The following is a 16,042-nucleotide window of genomic DNA, read 5'->3' as shown; positions in this document are numbered from 1 at the left end:
CTTGGCTCTGTGCTTCCATCTCCAACGCATCCTTCACTTGGAAGGAGGTGACCGCTTTCTTCCATGGGGCTGGTGCCTCTCTGTGGCCACCCAGAGCGCAACCCAAGGCGGTGGGGAGGACGTTCTGCCTTCCCAGCAGAAGTAGATGGGCCAGGGAGGTCCTGGGGCTGGGAGAATCTCTCTCTCCTCAGCAGGGAGCTCTGGGTTGGTGGCATTTTGTGCTGGGGATGAGGCTGGGAGCCTGTCTCGGCCCCATCTCTTCCGGGTGCTGACCTGTTCCCACCTCTCTGCCCTCCCAGCGGGCACCTCGGAACACGAGAAGCTGTGCCGAGCCCGGGACCAGTGCCGGGACATCCTCAAGTACGTCAACGAAGCGGTGAAGCGAGCAGAAAACCGGCACCGGTTGGAAGGTTACCAGAAACGCCTGGATGCTACCTCGCTGGAGAGGACCAGCAACCCGCTGGCGGCCGAGTTCAAGGTAGCTCCGGCTCCTGGGAGGTGGCAGAGGGTCCAAGGATGGAGCTCTCTAGCTCCAACCCACACTCCCCACCCTGCTCCGCTTCCCGCAGAGCTTGGACCTCACCTCCCGGGGCATGATCCATGAAGGGCCGCTCACCTGGCGCATCAGCAAGGACAAGACTGTGGGTACGGACCCTCCGCGGTACTGGGAGCACTTGGAGCCCTCGTCCTGCATCCTCAGGATATGGAGATTTGATCTCCTGCCACCGCAGCATCACAGGGACCTCCTTGGTCCCCTCTTTTTTGCGTCTGCTGGGGTGCAAGGACGGAGCAGCCACCTGGCTTGGAGTCCATCCCGGGCTGAGCTTTGCTTTGGGTGCCTGGGGAGGAGAAGCTCAACGTGAGGTGGAAAATCCAACCACATCCTGGGCTGATTCTGGACCAGCAGGGAGGGAGGGATCCTGCCCTTCTGCTCTCCTCTGGTGGGACCCACCTGGAGCTCTGGGTCCAGCTCTGGAGTCCTCAGCACAGGGAGGACATGGAGCTGTTGGAGCGAGGCCAGAGGAGGCCACGGAGATGATCCGAGGGCTGGGGAACCTCCTGTAGGAAGACAGGCTGGGAGAGTTGGGGTTGTTCAGCCTGGAGGAGGCTCCAGGGAGACCTTAGAGCAGCTTCCAGGGCTGAAAGGGGCTCTAGGAAAGCTGGGGAGGGGCTCTGGATCAGGGAGGGGATGAGGAGGAACAGGTTTGAGCTGCAAGAGGGGAGATTGAGACGAGATCTTAGGAAGAAATGTTTTACTGTGAGAGTGAGAAGGCCCTGGCCCAGGTTGCCCAGAGCAGGGGTGGCTGCCCCATCCCTGGAGGGGTTCAAGGCCAGGTTGGATGGGGCTTGGAGCCCCTGATGCTGTGGGAGGTGTCCCTGCCCATGGCAGGGGTGGGACTGGATGGTTTTGAGGTCCCTTCCAACCCAAACCAATCCATGATTCTGTGTCTCCTCTCCCACCCCAGACCTGCACGTGCTGCTCCTCGAGGACCTCCTGGTGCTGCTCCAGAAGCAGGATGAGAAACTGGTGCTCAAATGCCACAGCAAGACAGCGCTGGGCTCTTCAGACAACAAACAGACCTTCAGCCCCGTCCTCAAGCTCAACTCCGTGCTCATCCGCTCCGTGGCCACAGGTAGGGAGCAAGGCCAGGGAGAAGCCACATGGTGGGTCGGGACAGAGACCTTCTCATGCTCAGACATGATGGGCTCCTCACTCTGAGAAAGACCTTGAGGGGCTGGAGCGCATCCGGAGAAGGGAACGGAGCTGGGAAGGGGCTGGAGAACAGGGGTTGTGGGAGCAGTTGAGGGACCTGGGGCTGCTTAGTCTAGAAGAGGAGGCTGAGGGGAGACCTCATCGTTCTGTGCAGCTCCTGCAAAGGAGGTTGTGGAGAGGAGGGAGCTGGGCTCTTCTCCCAAGTGGTGGGACTAAAGGAAATGGCCTTAAATTGCCCCAGGGCAGGTTCAGGTTGGACATCAGGAAAAAATTCTTCACCAATAATGTTCTCAAGCTCTGGAACAGCTGCCGGGGAGGTGGTGGAGTCCCCATCCCTGGAGGGGTTCAAAAACCAAGTAGCTGAGGTGCTCAGGGATGGTTCAGTGGTGGACATGGTTGGGCTTGATGATCTCCGAGGTCTTCTCCAACCAACCAATTCTCCGATTCCTCTTGCTCAGATAAACGAGCCCTTTTCATTATCTGCACGTCCGAGTTGGGCCCCCAGATCTACGAGCTGGTGGCGCTGACGTCCTCGGAGAAAAACACGTAAGGCCCAGGGTGGGGTGGGGAACTGGGAGCACTGGGAATGGCCTGGGGCGGGGGGAGCTTCTTGGGGGGTCCAGGAGCACCCCCCGGGGCCGCTGACGCAGGGCTGTGGGCCGGGCAGGTGGATGGAGCGGCTGGAGGAGGCCGTGCAGGGCGCCACCCGGAACGCCACCCTCCCCGCCAAGCGCCGGACGCCGGAGCCCGGCCGCGGGGCAGCCGCTGGGTGAGCAGCACGGGACCTACTGGGAGCTGTGGTCTCGGTCCCAGTGCCAGACTGGTGGGCTCTGGGGGGTGATGCCAGAGGGCTGCTGGGCTTAACTGGGGTGTCTGGGGGTGTGGGGGGACCTGGGGGCTTGGGCGGGGAAGGAAAGGGGGAAAGGGGTGGGAAAAGGGGGAAAGAAAGGGGAAAAGGGAAAGGGGGAAAGGGAAGGGAAAGGGGGAAAGGGAAGGGAAAGGGGGAAAGGGAAGGGAAAAGGGGGAAAGGGAAGGGAAAAGGGGGAAAGGGAAGGGAAAAGGGGGAAAGGAAAGGGGGAAGGAGCAAAGAAAAGGGGAAAGGAAAGGGAAAAGGGAAAGGGGAAAAGGGAAGGGAAAAGGGGGAAGGGAAAAGGGGGAAAGGGAAGGGAAAAGGGAAAGGGGGAAAGGGAAGGGAAAAGGGGGAAGGGAAAGGGGGAAAAGGAGGAAAGAAAGGGGAAGGGAAGGGAAAAGGGGGAAGGGAAAGGAGGAAAAGGAGGAAAGAAAGGGGAAGGGAAGGGAAAAGGGGGAAAGGAAAGGGGAAGGGAAAAGGGGGAAAGGAAAGGGAAAGGGGAAAGCAGGAAAGGAAAGGGGAAAGGGGGAAGGAGGGAAGGGAAAGGGAAGGAGGGAAGGGAAAGGGGGAAGGAGGGAAGGGAAAGGGGGAAGGAGGGAAGGGAAAGGGGGAAGGAGGAAAGGGAAAGGGGGAAGGGAAAGGAAAGGGAAAAGGGGAGGGAAAGGGGAAGGAGGAAGGGAAAGGAGGATGGGGAAGGGAAAGGAGGGGAAGGGAAAAGGGAAAGGGAAAACGAGTGGAAGGGGGAAGGGCTGGGGAAGGAAGGGAAAGAAAAGGGGTGGAAGGGAAAGAAGAAGAGGAAGGAGAAAGGGGGAAGGGGGAAAATGAGAAAGGGGAAATTAAAAGCTCCTGCCAGTGCCCTGATGCTCCTTCTCCATCCTCGCAGCCTGGTGCTACCAGACCCCGATGTGTCCCCGATCCTGTTGCGAGGCAGCAGCTCTGGGGCAGAGGCCGAGGACGGCGGCTCCGGTGAGCAACCCCGGCCCTGCCTGCTGCTCGCCACCTGCACCCTGCTTATCCCTGGGTCCTGAGCTCTCCCCTTGTTTCCTGCAGCAGAAGACAATCCCACCGCGTTCCAGAAGCCCCCGGCGCTGCTGGAGGAGCCGCTGAGCAGCGAGGTGGAGGAAGAGGAGGAAGAGGAGCCTGCAGCTCCCCTGCCCGCAGCAGCCGCCGTCGAGGCCGCCGGCACCGTCCCAGCTGAGCGACTGGGGCTCCCCACGCGGCTGCCGCTCCCGGGGTCTGGTGGCACCGAGGGGCTGGCCGAGGCGGCCCTGGAGGATGGTGAGTGGGAAGACTCTCTCCACGGTCACAGAGTCACTAGGTTGGAAAATACCTTTTGAGATCCAACCCAACTGATCCACCACTGAACCAGCGCTGAGCACCATCTGCTCGGCTTTCGAAGCCCTCCAGGGATGGGGACTTCACCACCTCCCAGAGCCCAAGAGTCCTTCGCGTGAAGAACTTTCCTAATATCCAATCTGAACCTGCCCTGATGCACCTTGAGGCCGTTCTCTCTTGTCCATCACTCAGGAGAACCCGCACCCACCTCACTCCAACCTCCTCTCAGGCAGTTGCAGACAGGACTGAGGTCTCCCCTCCTCCTTTACTCCAGGCTAGACAACCCCAGGGCCCCCAGATCCCTCCTTGTAAGATTTATTCTCCATTTCTCCCACCCAAACCCACCTCTTCTTCCCCTTCTGCACCCCATCCTAGTGGAGAACCTGCGGCTCCTGATCCTGCGGAGAATCCTGCCCTGCTGGGACGCGGAGCCCGAGGATGACTTGACGCCAACGCCGTCGGTGATCGGTGGGGCCGGCCACGCCTGGGACTCGGTGCTCGCCAGCCAGGATTCAACGTCCCAGGAGGTTCTGGCAGAGCCACCGGTCGCCACCGAGGACACCAAACCCCGATCGAGCTGGGAAGAGACGGACGAGACGGGTCCGGCTGCCGAGGAACCGAGCAGCTACAAGGTCGTCAGGAAAGGTAGAGAGAAGGTCCTTGGCACCTCGTCTTCTCTTCTCAAGATGGGATTCAGGGTCTTGTGCCCCGCTTGTCTCTCTCCAGTATGGATTGGGGCGCTGATGGTGGGATTGGGGTGCTATTGATGGGTTCTGGTGGTAGCTGGTGATGGGTGCTGGTGGTGGGACACTGTTGGGTGCTGATATCGGGGTGCTGGTGGTGGTTGCTGGTGGTGGGACGCTGTTGGGTGCTGATATCGGGGTGCTGGTGGTGGTTGCTGGTGGTGGGACGCTGTTGGGTGCTAATATTGGGGTGCTGGTGGTGGTTGCTGGTGGTGGGATGCTGTTGGGTGCTGATATCGGGGTGCTGGTGGTGGTTGCTGGTGGTGGGACGCCGTTGGGTGCTAATATTGGGGTGCTGGTGGTGGTTGCTGGTGGTGGGACACCGTTGGGTGCTGATATCGGGGTGCTGGTGGTGGGTACTGATGGCTGCTGATCTTGGGGTGCCGGTGGTGGGTGCTGCTGGGTGACGGTATCGGGGGTGCTGGTGGTGGGTACTGCTCACCCCTTCCCTCTCCCTCCCCGCTCTCTTTTCGGGGCGCGCAGCCCAGGCCGAGGGCACTAAGGAGGCCACGCTCTCGCCAGGCAGCACCCAATCAGAAACTGAGCTGCAGGAAGGAGGTGGAGCTAATGTAGATGGTAAAGAGACACCCCTCCCTGGAGCTGGCATTGTCCCCATCTCCCTGTGTCCCAGGAGGGCCAGGTCCCCGTGTCCCAGGAGGACGACAACCCTGTATTCCAGGAGGACCATATCCCCGTGTTCACATGTTCCAGGAGGGCCATATCTCCATGTTCCCGTCTTCCGGGGGGGCCACATTCCCATGTCCCAAGAGAACCACATCCCCACGTTCCAGGAGGACCATTTCCCTGTGTCTCCATGTCCCAGGAGGACCATGTGCCCTTGTCCTTAGAAGGCCATATACCTGTGTCTCTGTGTCCCAGGAAGGCCACATTCCTGTGTCTCAGGACCACATCCCTGTTCCTCGTGTCCCTGTGTCCTAGGAAGACCACATCCCCGTGTCCCAGGAGGGCCATGTCCCCACGTCCCAGGAGGACAACATCCCTGTATTCCAGGAGGGCCACGTCCCCATATTCCCATGTTCCAGGAGGGCCACATTCCCATGTCCCAAGAGAACCACATCCCCACGTTCCAGGAGGACCACGTCCCTGTGTCTCCATGTCCCAGGAGGACCACATCCCCAGATTCCACGAGCACCAAATCCCCATGTCCCTCTGTCCCAGGAAGGCCATGTCCCCATGTCCTAGAAAGACCACATCCCTGTGTCCTTGGAGGGCCACATCCCCGTGTTTGAGGAGGGCCATGTCCCTCTGTCCCCATGTCCCTGTGTCCTAGGAAGGCTGCATCCCCATGTTCCAGGAGAGCCACATCCCTGTGTCCCCGTGTCCTAGGAAGGCCACATTCCCATGTCCCCACAAGGGATGATGCCCTCGTGTCCCTCAAGGGGAGCCACATCTTCTCCAGAGCGCTGTCACCTTGGAGGACACGTCCCTAGGAGGGGATGTGCCCGAAATGGGGTCTGTGACCAGCTCCCTCCACGAAGGGACCGAAGGGACACAACCTGCATAGCAGGGACAGCACCTCGGGCCACCAACGGCCACCTGAGGAGCTCCCTGCCGCTCTTAACCACTGTTCATCTTCTCCTCAGGCAACTACTTCTATGTCAGCATGCCCGCGGGCCGCCCCGACCCCCGCCCGGCCCCCAGCCCCCCGCAGGGGTCACCGCAGGAGTCCCCACCCTGTCCTCCCCCGGATGCTCCCGCTCCCCTCCGCGACGTCGACCTCATCTTCCGCACCATCGAGCAGCTGACGCTCAAGCTCAACCGGCTCAAGGTACGTGACCCCCTGACTCCAGGGGGTCCCTCTGGGTGTCCTGGATGGGGGGATAGGAGGGTCATGTCCCCATATCCCAGGAAGACCATGACCCTCTGTCTCCATGTCCTTGGAAGGCCATATTCCTGTGTCCATGGAGGACCACATCCTTGTGTTCCAGGAAGGCCATGTCCCCCTGTCCTAGGAAGACCACATACCCCTGTCCCAGGAGAACCATGTCCCAGGAGGACCACGTCCCTCTGTCCCCGTGTCTCAGGAAGGCCACATCCTTGTGTTCAAGGATGAACATGATCCCCATGTCCCAGGAGAACCATGTCCCCATGTCCCAGGAGAACCATGTCCCCGTGTCCCAGGAGGACCATGTCTCTCTGTCCCCATGTCCCTGTGTCCTAGGAAGGCTGCATTCCTGTGTTCCAGGAGGGCCACATCCCTGTGTCCTTGTGTCCCCATGTTCCAGAAGAACCATGTCCCTGTGTCCTCGTGTCGCCATGTCCCAGGAGGACCATGTCCTTCTGTCCCCATGTCCCTGTGTCCTAGGAAGACCACATCCCTGGGTTCCAGGAGAGCTGCATCTCTGTGTCCCAGGAAGACCACATCCCCCTGTCCCTGGAGGGTCACATCCCCATGTCCCCATGTCCCAAGAGAACCATGTCCATGTGTCCTCATGTCCCAGGAGGGCCACATTCCTGTGTCCCTGTGTCCTAGGAAGGTACATCCCTGGGTTCCAGGAGAGCTACATCTCCGTGTCCCCCGAAAACCACGTCCCCGTGTCCCTGGAGGACCATGTCCCCCTGTCCCCGTGTCCCAGGCGGGGAGGACACACACTGGGCCCATCCCCAAGCGTGTCCCCCCCCACCTCAGCCCTGTCCCCTCTTTTCCAGGCGGTGGAATCCGCGCACCGGGAGCTGCTGCGGTCGCTGGGCCACGGCTCCTCGCCCGCCGCCACGCAGGGGGGCTCAGCCCCACTGCCCCCCAGCCCCGACAGCCCCCTGACCCGCGCCCTCCGGAGCCTGCAGGGCCCCAACGCCCCGGGTAAGAGCCCCCCCCAATCAGTGCTTGACCCCAAACTCCTCCCCCTGTCCCCCTCACCCCCCCGTCCCCTCTCTCCTCACCCCATTGTCCCACTCACACCCCCCTCACCCCTCATTCTCTCTCCCCTCTCTTCCCCTCTCCCCCTCTCTCCTATTTTCCAGGCTCCCAAGCCCCACCTTGTCCCCCTGTCCCTTTGTCTCTTCATCCCCTCACCCCCCCATCCCTTTGCCTCCCCCTTTTCCAGGCTCCCAAATCCCCTTTATCCCCCCATCCCCTCTTTTCCAGCCTCTCACCCCCAATCCCTTTGCCCCCCCATCCCTTCACCCCCCTCCCTGGTTACTGGGATGGGATATTGGGGTGATCTGGGTAGTGGGAGGAGGGATTGGGGTACTGGAATGGGATATTGGGGTGATCTGGGTACTGGAAAGAGGGATTGGGATACTGGGATGGGATATTGGGGTGATCTGTGTACTGGGATGGGATATGGGGATGATATGGATACTGGGAGGAGGGATCTGGTTACTGGGATAGGATATGGGGGTGATGTGGGTACTGAAAGGAGGGATCCCCCCATCCCCTCGCCCTCTATCCCTTTATCCCCTCTCCCTTCTTTCCAAGGCTCCTGCCCCCCCCTCACCCCCCACCCCCTCACCCCTGTCCCCCCTTTTCCAGGCTCCCGCGCCCCCCTGGCCGAGGACCCCGCTCCGGACGCTGCCCTTTAGCCTCAGTGAGTCGGGGGGTGGGGGGTCGTCACCCCCCCAGGACTCTGGAAGTCGAGGAGCGCCCCGAGAGCCCCCGCGCCCCCTCCCTGCGCTAGAGGACGGGGAGAGAGGGGGGGGTTCAGCTGGAAGGAAGCACGATTGGGGGGTGCGACCAGCAGCCGGGGGCCCCCCCTTCCCTCCCTCGCATGGCCCCCCCGACCCCCAGCACCCCCCGCTGGCCGCGAGAGCTGGATCCAGTTTGTATAAATGCACTTTGTTCCGTTCCTCTCCGCGCTCCGGCCCCCGCTCCCCCCCCCACCTATAAATATGTACGTACAGACGCCCCCCCCCCCAACTGTAAATACCACCCCCTGCCAAGAACGGGGACCCCCCGGCACCGGGATCTCCTCCTCGCCTGCCGCTGGTGACAATCGGGGAGCCGGGGCGCCCCCCACCCTTTCTCCCTCTCGCGGGGGTGTCAGCGCCGGGGGGGCTGATATAAATATTATAAATAATGGAGCCGGGACGGAGCGGCCGCTGCTCCTCGCGCTCGCCCGCGTCGTGTCCTTCCCGGCCACCGGAAACCTTGGATTCCGTTTTATTGGGGAGAGGAGAACCCGGGAGAACGCACTGTGTCACCCACAGGAGCACCCACAGATCCTTGGGAGCACCCCTGGATCCTCTGGAGCACCCACAGGTCCTCAGGAGCACCCATGGGAGGGCCCTTGTATCCTTGGGAGCATCCCCAGATCCTTGGGAGCACCCCTGGGAGCTCACCTGGATCCTCTGGAGCTCCCACAGGTCCTGGAGCACCCATGGGAGGGCCCTTGTATCCTTGGGAGCATCCCCAGATCCTTGGGAGCACCCCTGGGAGCTCACCTGGATCCTCTGGAGCTCCCACAGGTCCTGGAGCACCCATGGGAGGGCCCTTGTATCCTTGGGAGCATCCCCAGATCCTTGGGAGCACCCCTGGGAGCTCACCTGGATCCTCTGGAGCTCCCACAGGTCCTCGGGAGCACCCCAGATCCTCTGGAGCACCCACAGGTCCTCGGGAGCACCCATGGGAGCTTCCCTGGATCTTCTGGAGCACCCACAGGTTCTCGGGAGCACCATGGGAGCACCCTTGGATCCTCTGGAGCACCCACAAATCCTTGGGAGCACCCATGGGAGCATCCCTGGATCTTCTGGAGCACCCACAGGTCCTTGGGAGCCACCCATGGGAGCTCACCTGGATCCTCTGGAGCACCCACAGGTCCTCGGGAGCACCCATGGGGGTATCCCTGGATCTTCTGGAGCACCCACAGGTTCTCGGGAGCACCCAGGGGTCCTTGCGAGCACCCATGGGAGCATCCCTGGATCCTCGGGAGCACCCGCAGATCCTCGGGAGCACCCCCAGCCCCTCGGGAACATCCATGGATTCTCTGATGCACCCACAGCTCCTTGGGAGCACCCATAGGAGGACCCCCAGGTCCTTTGGAGCTCCCCCAGCTCCCCGGGAGCACCCTGGGGTCCCGCTAAGCACCCGATCCCGATTCCTCCTCCTCCTGGTGGCTCCGGGCGCTGGCACCCGGCTCCGACAGCGGCACCAGCGCCCTGAGCCGCGCCGAGGCCGGGCTGGTGGGGGGGATGCGGTTTCCCTGGGGGGAAGAGGGGGGTCAGACCGTGCCCCCCGGGTGCCCCCCGGCGCCGCCAGCCCCGCTCACCTCCAGCAAGAGCCCCAGCAGCCCCTGCTGCCCCGGCACCTTCGGCTTCTCGCGCTGCTGCGCCTCCAGCGCCGCCACGAAGGCGCCGAGGCCCCTCTGGGTGATGCGATTGTCTGGGGGGGCGCAGAGCGGGGGTCAGGATGTTTGGGGGGGCCCCGTGGGGACACCCCCTAACTCAGGTGCCCTCGCTCACGGCTCAGGTTGAGGTGGCGGAGCACGCGGTTTCCCGGGAGGATGATGCTGCCCTGGTGCTGCGAGGCCTCCTGGAGCAGCGGGTGGGGGGACGTGGCCGGAGCTGGTGCCTGGACACGGTGAGGGACATCAGGGGTGGGGGGACCTCGGATTTGGACACCCCGTCCCCATTCCGTGCCCCCCAACATCTCCCACCTCCGGGTTTGGCTTCTCCTGGCTGCTGACTTTGATCTCTCTGCTGCGGCTGAGCCGCGGCTCGGGCACTGCCGGGAGGGGAGAGCAGGGGGGGAGCTGAGCCAGACGCAGCCCCCGCTGTGCCCCCCTCCCCAGACCCTCAGGACCCACCTCCCTCACGTTTCTTGAGGTGCTTGATCTCCTCCTTCACCAGCGACTCCTGCAAGAGATGGTGGACAAAGCTGGAAGGGTGGGGAAACTGAGGCACGTCTGGGGCTGCCATCTCCAGGCCTGGAGGAGGCCAGGCTGAGAGTTGGGGTGGTTCAGCCTGGAGAAGGCTCCAAGGAGAACTTGGAGCAGCTTCCAGTGCCTCAAGGGGCTACAAGAAAGCTGGGGAGGGGCTGTTCATAAAGGTTTGTGGTGATAGGATGAGAGGGAATGGGGATAAACTGGAGAGGGACAGATTGAGGCTTGATATAAGGAAGAATTTCTTCACTCTGAGGGTGGGGAGGCCCTGGAACAGGTTGCCCAGAGCAGTGGAGGGGTTCCAGGCCAGGTTGGATGGGGCTTGGAGCCCCTGATCCCGTGGCAAGTGTCCCTGCCCATGGCAGGGGTGGGACTGGATGATCTTTAAGGTCTCTTCCAACCATTCTATGATTCCCAGCAGCTGCCGTTGGGCTCCCCTGCTTCCTCACCTTCTTCTTGTTGGGGTTTCTGCCGTGCTTGGTGGGTTGTGGCTTGTCATGAAGGCTGGTGGGATGCTCACCATGACCCTTGGTCTCCTTTGGGGTCTTTGGGGAAAGAGAAGGGGGCTCAGGGGGCCTGGAAGTCCCCCCCGGGAGCCTTGGAGCTTTCCCAGAGCGGGGGTCTCACCGCATGGGGTTGTTTGAGCGCCTCGGCGAGGAGCAGCCACCTCCGCTGAACGACCTCGGCGTGCGTCAGTGGGAACGGGGCCAGGACCTGGCGAGGCGGCAGGGCAGGAGGTGGGACAGGAGCGGGATGAGCCTCGCAACCCCGATCCCGGGGAACCGGGGGGGAACCCACCTCGGCCAGCCTGGTGGCCCCCGCGTCACCGATGTCGTTGCTCGTGAGGGAGAGGGAGAGCAGGGAGCGGTTCAAGCGCAGGCCCTGGAGGGACAGGAGATGGGATGGGGTGGGATGGAGATGGAGGTGGAGGTGGGGTGGGAATGGAGATGAAGATAGGACGGAGTTGGGGTGGGATGGGATGGAAATGAAAGTGGAGATGGAGATGAAGACAGGATGGAGTTGGGCTGGGGTGGGATGGAGATGGAAATGGAAGTGGAGATGGAGATGGGATGGTGGTGGAGGTGGAATGGGGATGGGATGGAGATGGAGATGAAGACAGAATGAAGGTGGGATGGACATGGAAATGGAAATGGATGTGGAGGTGTAGGTGGGATGGGATGGAGGTGAAGGTAGGATGGAGGTGAAATTAGGATGGAGATGGAGATGGAGATAGGATGGGATGGGTGGTGGGGACCCAACACCTTGAGAGCCAAGGAATGGGGTGGTGGGGTCTCGGCACCCAGAGATCCAATGGATGGATGGTGGGGCCTTCTCACCCCGCTGCCCACCTCGGCGATGTAGCCAGCTCCCAGGTCCGAGATGTGGTTGAAGCTGAGGCCGAGCGAGACGAGGCAGCGGTTGGAGCTCAGGCTCTGCCCGATGAGCCGGGCGCCCGCGGCCCCGATGCTGTTGTGGCGCAGCGAGAGGTGGAGGAGCCTGTGTGACAGGGGGTCACAGCGAGGGTCTGGGGGGGCTCAGCAAGGGTCTGAGGGTCACAGGGAGGGTCTGGGGGGTCACAGTGAGGGTCTGGGGGTCACAGCGAGGGTCTTTGAGGGCTTGGCCCAGCGCTGCCCCATCCAGGTCACACTCACCTGCTGTCGCTGCCCAGCAGCGAGTGGAAGGCGGGTTCCGATAAGGGGTTCCCCTCCAAGCTGAGCGTCCTGCGGAGCAACCCCAACCCCAGCCAGGGTTAACAACCCTCCCCGCACCCCCATTCCTTAATTAGGGCTAATGAGGGAGCGCCCCTCAGCCAGGCACGTACCGGAGGCCGGGGCAGCGCGCCAGCAGGGCCGCCAGCGCTGGGAGCTGCTGCTCCGTCAGCCCCACCTTCCAGAGGCTGCGGGGGACAACGCGGCATCAGGACCTGCTGCTGGGGAGGGGATGGCATCTCGGGGGGGGATGCACCCCATCCTTGCCCACACCCCATCCCTCCTGCACCCCATCCCTGCCCACATCCCATCCCACCCCTGCACACATCCCATCTCCCACCCATCCCATCCCATCCCATTCCATCCCTTTCCATCCATCCCATCTATCCTATCCATCCCCCATTCATCCTTTCCCATCCCATCTATCTCATCCATCCTTTCTCACCCTATCACCCATTTCCATCCTTTCCCATCCCATCCCATCTCTTTTCTATCCATCCCATCCCATCCATCCCATCCCTTTCCATCCCATCCCATCCCATCCCATCCCTTTTCTATCCATCCCTTCCCATCCCATCCCATCCCTTTCCAACCCTTCCCTTCCCATCCCATCCCAACCCTTTCCATCCATCCCATCCCATCCCATCCCATCCCATCCCATCCCATCCCATCCCATCCCATCCCATCCCTTTTCTATCCATCCCATCCCATCCTTTCCCATCTCATCCCATCCATCCCATCCCTTTCCATCCCATCCCATCCCATCCATCCCATCCCTTTCCATCCCATCCCATCCATCCCATCCCATCCCATCCCATCCCTTTCCATCCCATCCCATCCCATCCACCCATCCCATCCCACCCCATCTCATCCCATCCCACCCCATCCCATCCCACCCCATCTCATCCCATCCCATCCCATCCCTTTCCATCCCATCCCAACCCTTTCCATCCATCCCATCCCTTTCCATCCCATCCCATCCCATCCATCCCTTCCCATCCCATCCATCCCATCCCATCCCATCCCATCCCATCCCATCCCATCCCATCCTTTCCCATCCCATCCCATCCCTTCCCATCCCATCCATCCCATCCCATCCCATCCCATCCCATCCCATCCTTTCCCATCCCATCCCATCCCATCCCATCCCATCCATCCCATCCCATCGCATCCCATCCCATCCCATCCCATCCCATCCATCCCATCCATCCCATCCCATCCCTTTCCGCACTCACTGCAGGGCCTGCAGGCTGCCCAGGGCGGGCAGGCAGCGGCTCAGAACCCCCAGCATGGGCTCCTCCACCTTCCAACCTGCGGAGAGGGACGTGGGGGGAAATCATGGAATGGTTTGGGTCGGAAGGCACCTCAAACCCACCCAATCCCACCCCTGCCACGGGCAGGGACACCTCCCACGGGATCAGGGGCGCCAAGCCCCATCCAACCTGGCCTTGAACCCCTCCAGAAGTGTCCTCGCCCACCCCGAAGCACCCAGAAGATGCCGGGGGATCCCTCAGGCTGATCTCGAGGGGTTCCTCATCCCTCCCTGATGGTCCCCAGATCCCACCTCGCAGGAAGACGGCGCGGACCCTCCGAGGGTCCTCCTGCTCCCTCTCCACCTGGATGCAGGGTTTGTAGTAGCCGTATTTGCGCTCGATGCGGGTGAGAACGTCTTCCAGGGTGGGCTCGGTGGTTTCGTCCTCTGCGGGAGGGGACACGGGTGGGTCTGGGGGTGCTGCCCCATAGAGAAACCCCACAGCTTCCCCCCAGCCCCGCTCACCATCCGCAGGAAAGCTCGGGGGTGGCCGCAGGGTGACCTTGGGGACAACAGTGATGCCAGCGCGGGTGCAGAGCTCAGGGAAGTCCTGCTCCAGGATCCCGCTGCATTCATACTCCCCTGCAGGCAAGGGTTGAGGTGGGGGGGGGGGGGACATCAGGGGGTCCCCTGCAGCCCCCCAACCCCTGAAAGGGCTGGGACCTCACCTGTACCCTGCTCAGCCTTCACCTCCACGCTCTCCTCCTCCTCGTCCTCCACAGCCACCGCTGACATCTTCTCCCAGGGTGGCTGGTCCCCCTGCTGCCTCATGGGCTGTAGCTGGGGGGGCAGGGGGGGCTCTAAATTAGGGGTGAGGGGGGTCCTGGGGCTCTAAAGGGGGGTCCCAGTGGGGTCCCCATGGGGTAAGGGGGGGGTTCCAGGGCTGGGGAGTGTCCCTTGTGGGTCCTTATGGGGTGAGGGAGGGGTCCTGGGGACCTATGGGGGTCCCTGTGTGGTGAGTGGGGGTCCTGGGGCCCTATGGAGGGGGTCCCTATGGGGTGAGGGGGGGTCCTGGGGCTCTAAGGGGATCCCTATGGGGTGGGGAGGGGGTCTTGGGGCCCTATGGGGGGTCCCTGTGGGATGAAGATGGTCCTGAAGCCCTATGGGGGGGTTCATATGGGGTGAGAAGGGATCTTGGGGTTCTAAGGAGGGGTCCAAGCAGGGTCCCTATAGGGTGAGGGGGGGTCCTGGGGCTCTAAAGGGGATCCCTATGGGGTGAGACGGGTGTCTTGGGGCCCTATGGGGTGGTCCCTATGAGGTGAGGGGGGGTCCTGGGGCTCTAAGGGGGGTTCTTATGGGGTGAGGGGGGGGTCCTGGGGCTCTAAGGGGGGTTCTTATGGGGTGACGGGGGGGTCCTGGGGCTCTAAGGGGGGTTCTTATGGGGTGAGGGGGGGGTCCTGGGGCTCTAAGGGGGGTCCCTATAGGGTGAGAGGGGGTCCTGGGGCTCTAAAGGGGGTTCTTATGGGGTGAGGGGGAGTCCTGAGGCACTAAGGGGGGTTCTTATGGGGTGAGAGGGGGTCCTGGGGCTCTAAGGGGGGTTCTTATGGGGTGAGAGGGGGTCCTGGGGCTCTAAGGGGGGTTCTTATGGGGTGAGGGGGGTCCTGGGGCTCTAAGGGGGGTTCTTATGGGGTGAGGGGGGGGTCCTGGGGCTCTAAAGGGGGTTCTTATGGGGTTTGGGGGGGGTCCTGGGGCTCTAAGGGGGGTTCTTATGGTGTGAGGGGGGGTCCTGAGGCTCTAAAGGGGGTTCTTATGGGGTGAGGGGGGGTCCTGGGGCTCTAAGGGGGGTTCTTATGGTGTGAGGGGGGGTCCTGAGGCTCTAAAGGGGGTTCTTATGGTGTGAGGGGGGGTCCTGAGGCTCTAAAGGGGGTTCTTATGGGGTGAGGGGGGGTCCTGGGGCTCTAAGGGGGGTCCCAGCGGGGTTCCCATGGGATGAGGGGGGTCCTGGGGCTGCTGGAGGCCCTTATGGGGGGGTGTCTATGCGGTGAAGGGGGGCGCCCCAGACCTGGGGTCCCTCCAAGGGTCCCTATGGGGGGGTCCCCCCCCAACCTCTTCAGCAGGCGGCCCGTTCCCATGGCAACGCGGGGCGGGGCCGGAGGGGCGCGCGACTGCGCCTGCGCGGGAACGAGCCCCCAGGGGAAAGGGGGCGTGGTCACGTGGGGAGGGGGCGTGGCCACAGAGAACGAGGGTTGTGTGGCGGGAAGGGGCGTGGCCATGGCCGGGGGGCGTGGCCAATGAGGAGTGGGCGTGGCCTGAGGAGGGGGCGTGGCCTTAGGAGGGGGCGTGGTCAATGAGGAGTGGGCGGGGCCTGAAGAGGGGGGCGTGGCCTGAGGAGGGGGCGTGGCCTGAGGAGGGGGGCGTGGCCTGAGGAGGGGGCGGGGCAGCCAGCGCTGGGCAGCGGCACTGGGAGCACTGGGAGCACTGGGGGTAGCCGAGCCCTTACTGGGACCGGCACCGGGCCCTAACCGAGCCCGTTACTGAGGCTTTACTGGGGCCAGCACTGGGCTTTACTGGGCCCTTACTGGTCCATTTCTTCTCCCGTACT

General features: G+C 62.7%; 3 protein-coding genes across 10 annotated transcripts in view; 2 read left to right on the top strand and 1 right to left on the bottom strand.

Annotated features, from left to right (window-relative positions):
* ARHGEF11 (Rho guanine nucleotide exchange factor 11) overlaps positions 1 to 8,740 on the top strand; it is a 34,191-nt gene extending 25,451 nt beyond the window's left edge. For 5 of the 8 annotated variants that reach the window (XM_069878702.1, XM_069878698.1, XM_069878695.1 and 2 more), the window contains exons 30-41: positions 300 to 478; positions 570 to 645; positions 1,467 to 1,634; positions 2,173 to 2,260; positions 2,382 to 2,483; positions 3,448 to 3,530; positions 3,615 to 3,842; positions 4,275 to 4,544; positions 5,126 to 5,218; positions 6,247 to 6,431; positions 7,313 to 7,463; positions 8,136 to 8,739. In XM_069878702.1, the coding sequence (XP_069734803.1) occupies positions 300 to 478; positions 570 to 645; positions 1,467 to 1,634; positions 2,173 to 2,260; positions 2,382 to 2,483; positions 3,448 to 3,530; positions 3,615 to 3,842; positions 4,275 to 4,544; positions 5,126 to 5,218; positions 6,247 to 6,431; positions 7,313 to 7,463; positions 8,136 to 8,185 (1,673 nt within the window). In that variant the 3' untranslated portion in view covers positions 8,186 to 8,739. Of the gene's footprint in view, positions 1 to 299; positions 479 to 569; positions 646 to 1,466; positions 1,635 to 2,172; positions 2,261 to 2,381; positions 2,484 to 3,447; positions 3,531 to 3,614; positions 3,843 to 4,274; positions 4,545 to 5,125; positions 5,219 to 6,246; positions 6,432 to 7,312; positions 7,464 to 8,135 lie in introns of all 8 variants that reach the window. The other 3 variants (XM_069878699.1, XM_069878696.1, XM_069878700.1) reach the window with 3 other exon arrangements.
* HDGF (heparin binding growth factor) overlaps positions 1 to 16,042 on the top strand; it is a 114,264-nt gene that overhangs the window by 7,630 nt on the left and 90,592 nt on the right. The window lies entirely within an intron of this gene.
* Positions 9,654 to 14,273, bottom strand: LRRC71 (leucine rich repeat containing 71). Its single transcript, XM_069878788.1, has 15 exons — positions 14,169 to 14,273; positions 13,966 to 14,082; positions 13,753 to 13,887; positions 13,424 to 13,499; positions 12,302 to 12,376; positions 12,132 to 12,200; positions 11,829 to 11,976; positions 11,278 to 11,361; positions 11,107 to 11,193; positions 10,929 to 11,024; positions 10,405 to 10,453; positions 10,255 to 10,322; positions 10,061 to 10,169; positions 9,868 to 9,980; positions 9,654 to 9,801 (listed from the first exon to the last, which is right to left on the bottom strand). Exons 1-15 carry the CDS (start codon positions 14,269 to 14,271, stop codon positions 9,679 to 9,681), a joined length of 1,452 nt encoding a protein of 483 aa, XP_069734889.1. The 5' UTR covers positions 14,272 to 14,273; the 3' UTR covers positions 9,654 to 9,678.

The sequence above is a fragment of the Phaenicophaeus curvirostris genome, chromosome 29 (genome assembly GCF_032191515.1).
Source record: "Phaenicophaeus curvirostris isolate KB17595 chromosome 29, BPBGC_Pcur_1.0, whole genome shotgun sequence".
In the NCBI taxonomy this organism is placed as follows: domain Eukaryota; kingdom Metazoa; phylum Chordata; class Aves; order Cuculiformes; family Cuculidae; genus Phaenicophaeus; species Phaenicophaeus curvirostris.
Note: the sequence above shows the minus strand (reverse complement) of the source record. Positions and strands in the feature narration are given on the sequence as shown.

Coding starts and splice junctions, on each gene's coding strand:
- LRRC71 (XM_069878788.1), bottom strand. CDS start 14,271: ATGAGGCAGCAGGGGGACCAGCCACCCTGGGAGAAGATGTCAGCGGTG. Junction 13,500..13,752: donor CCGCGCCGTCTTCCTGCGAG/GTGGGATCTGGG, acceptor CCCTCTCCGCAG/GTTGGAAGGTGGAGGAGCCC. Junction 9,981..10,060: donor CCGCCACCTCAACCTGAGCC/GTGAGCGAGGGC, acceptor GCGCCCCCCCAG/ACAATCGCATCACCCAGAGG.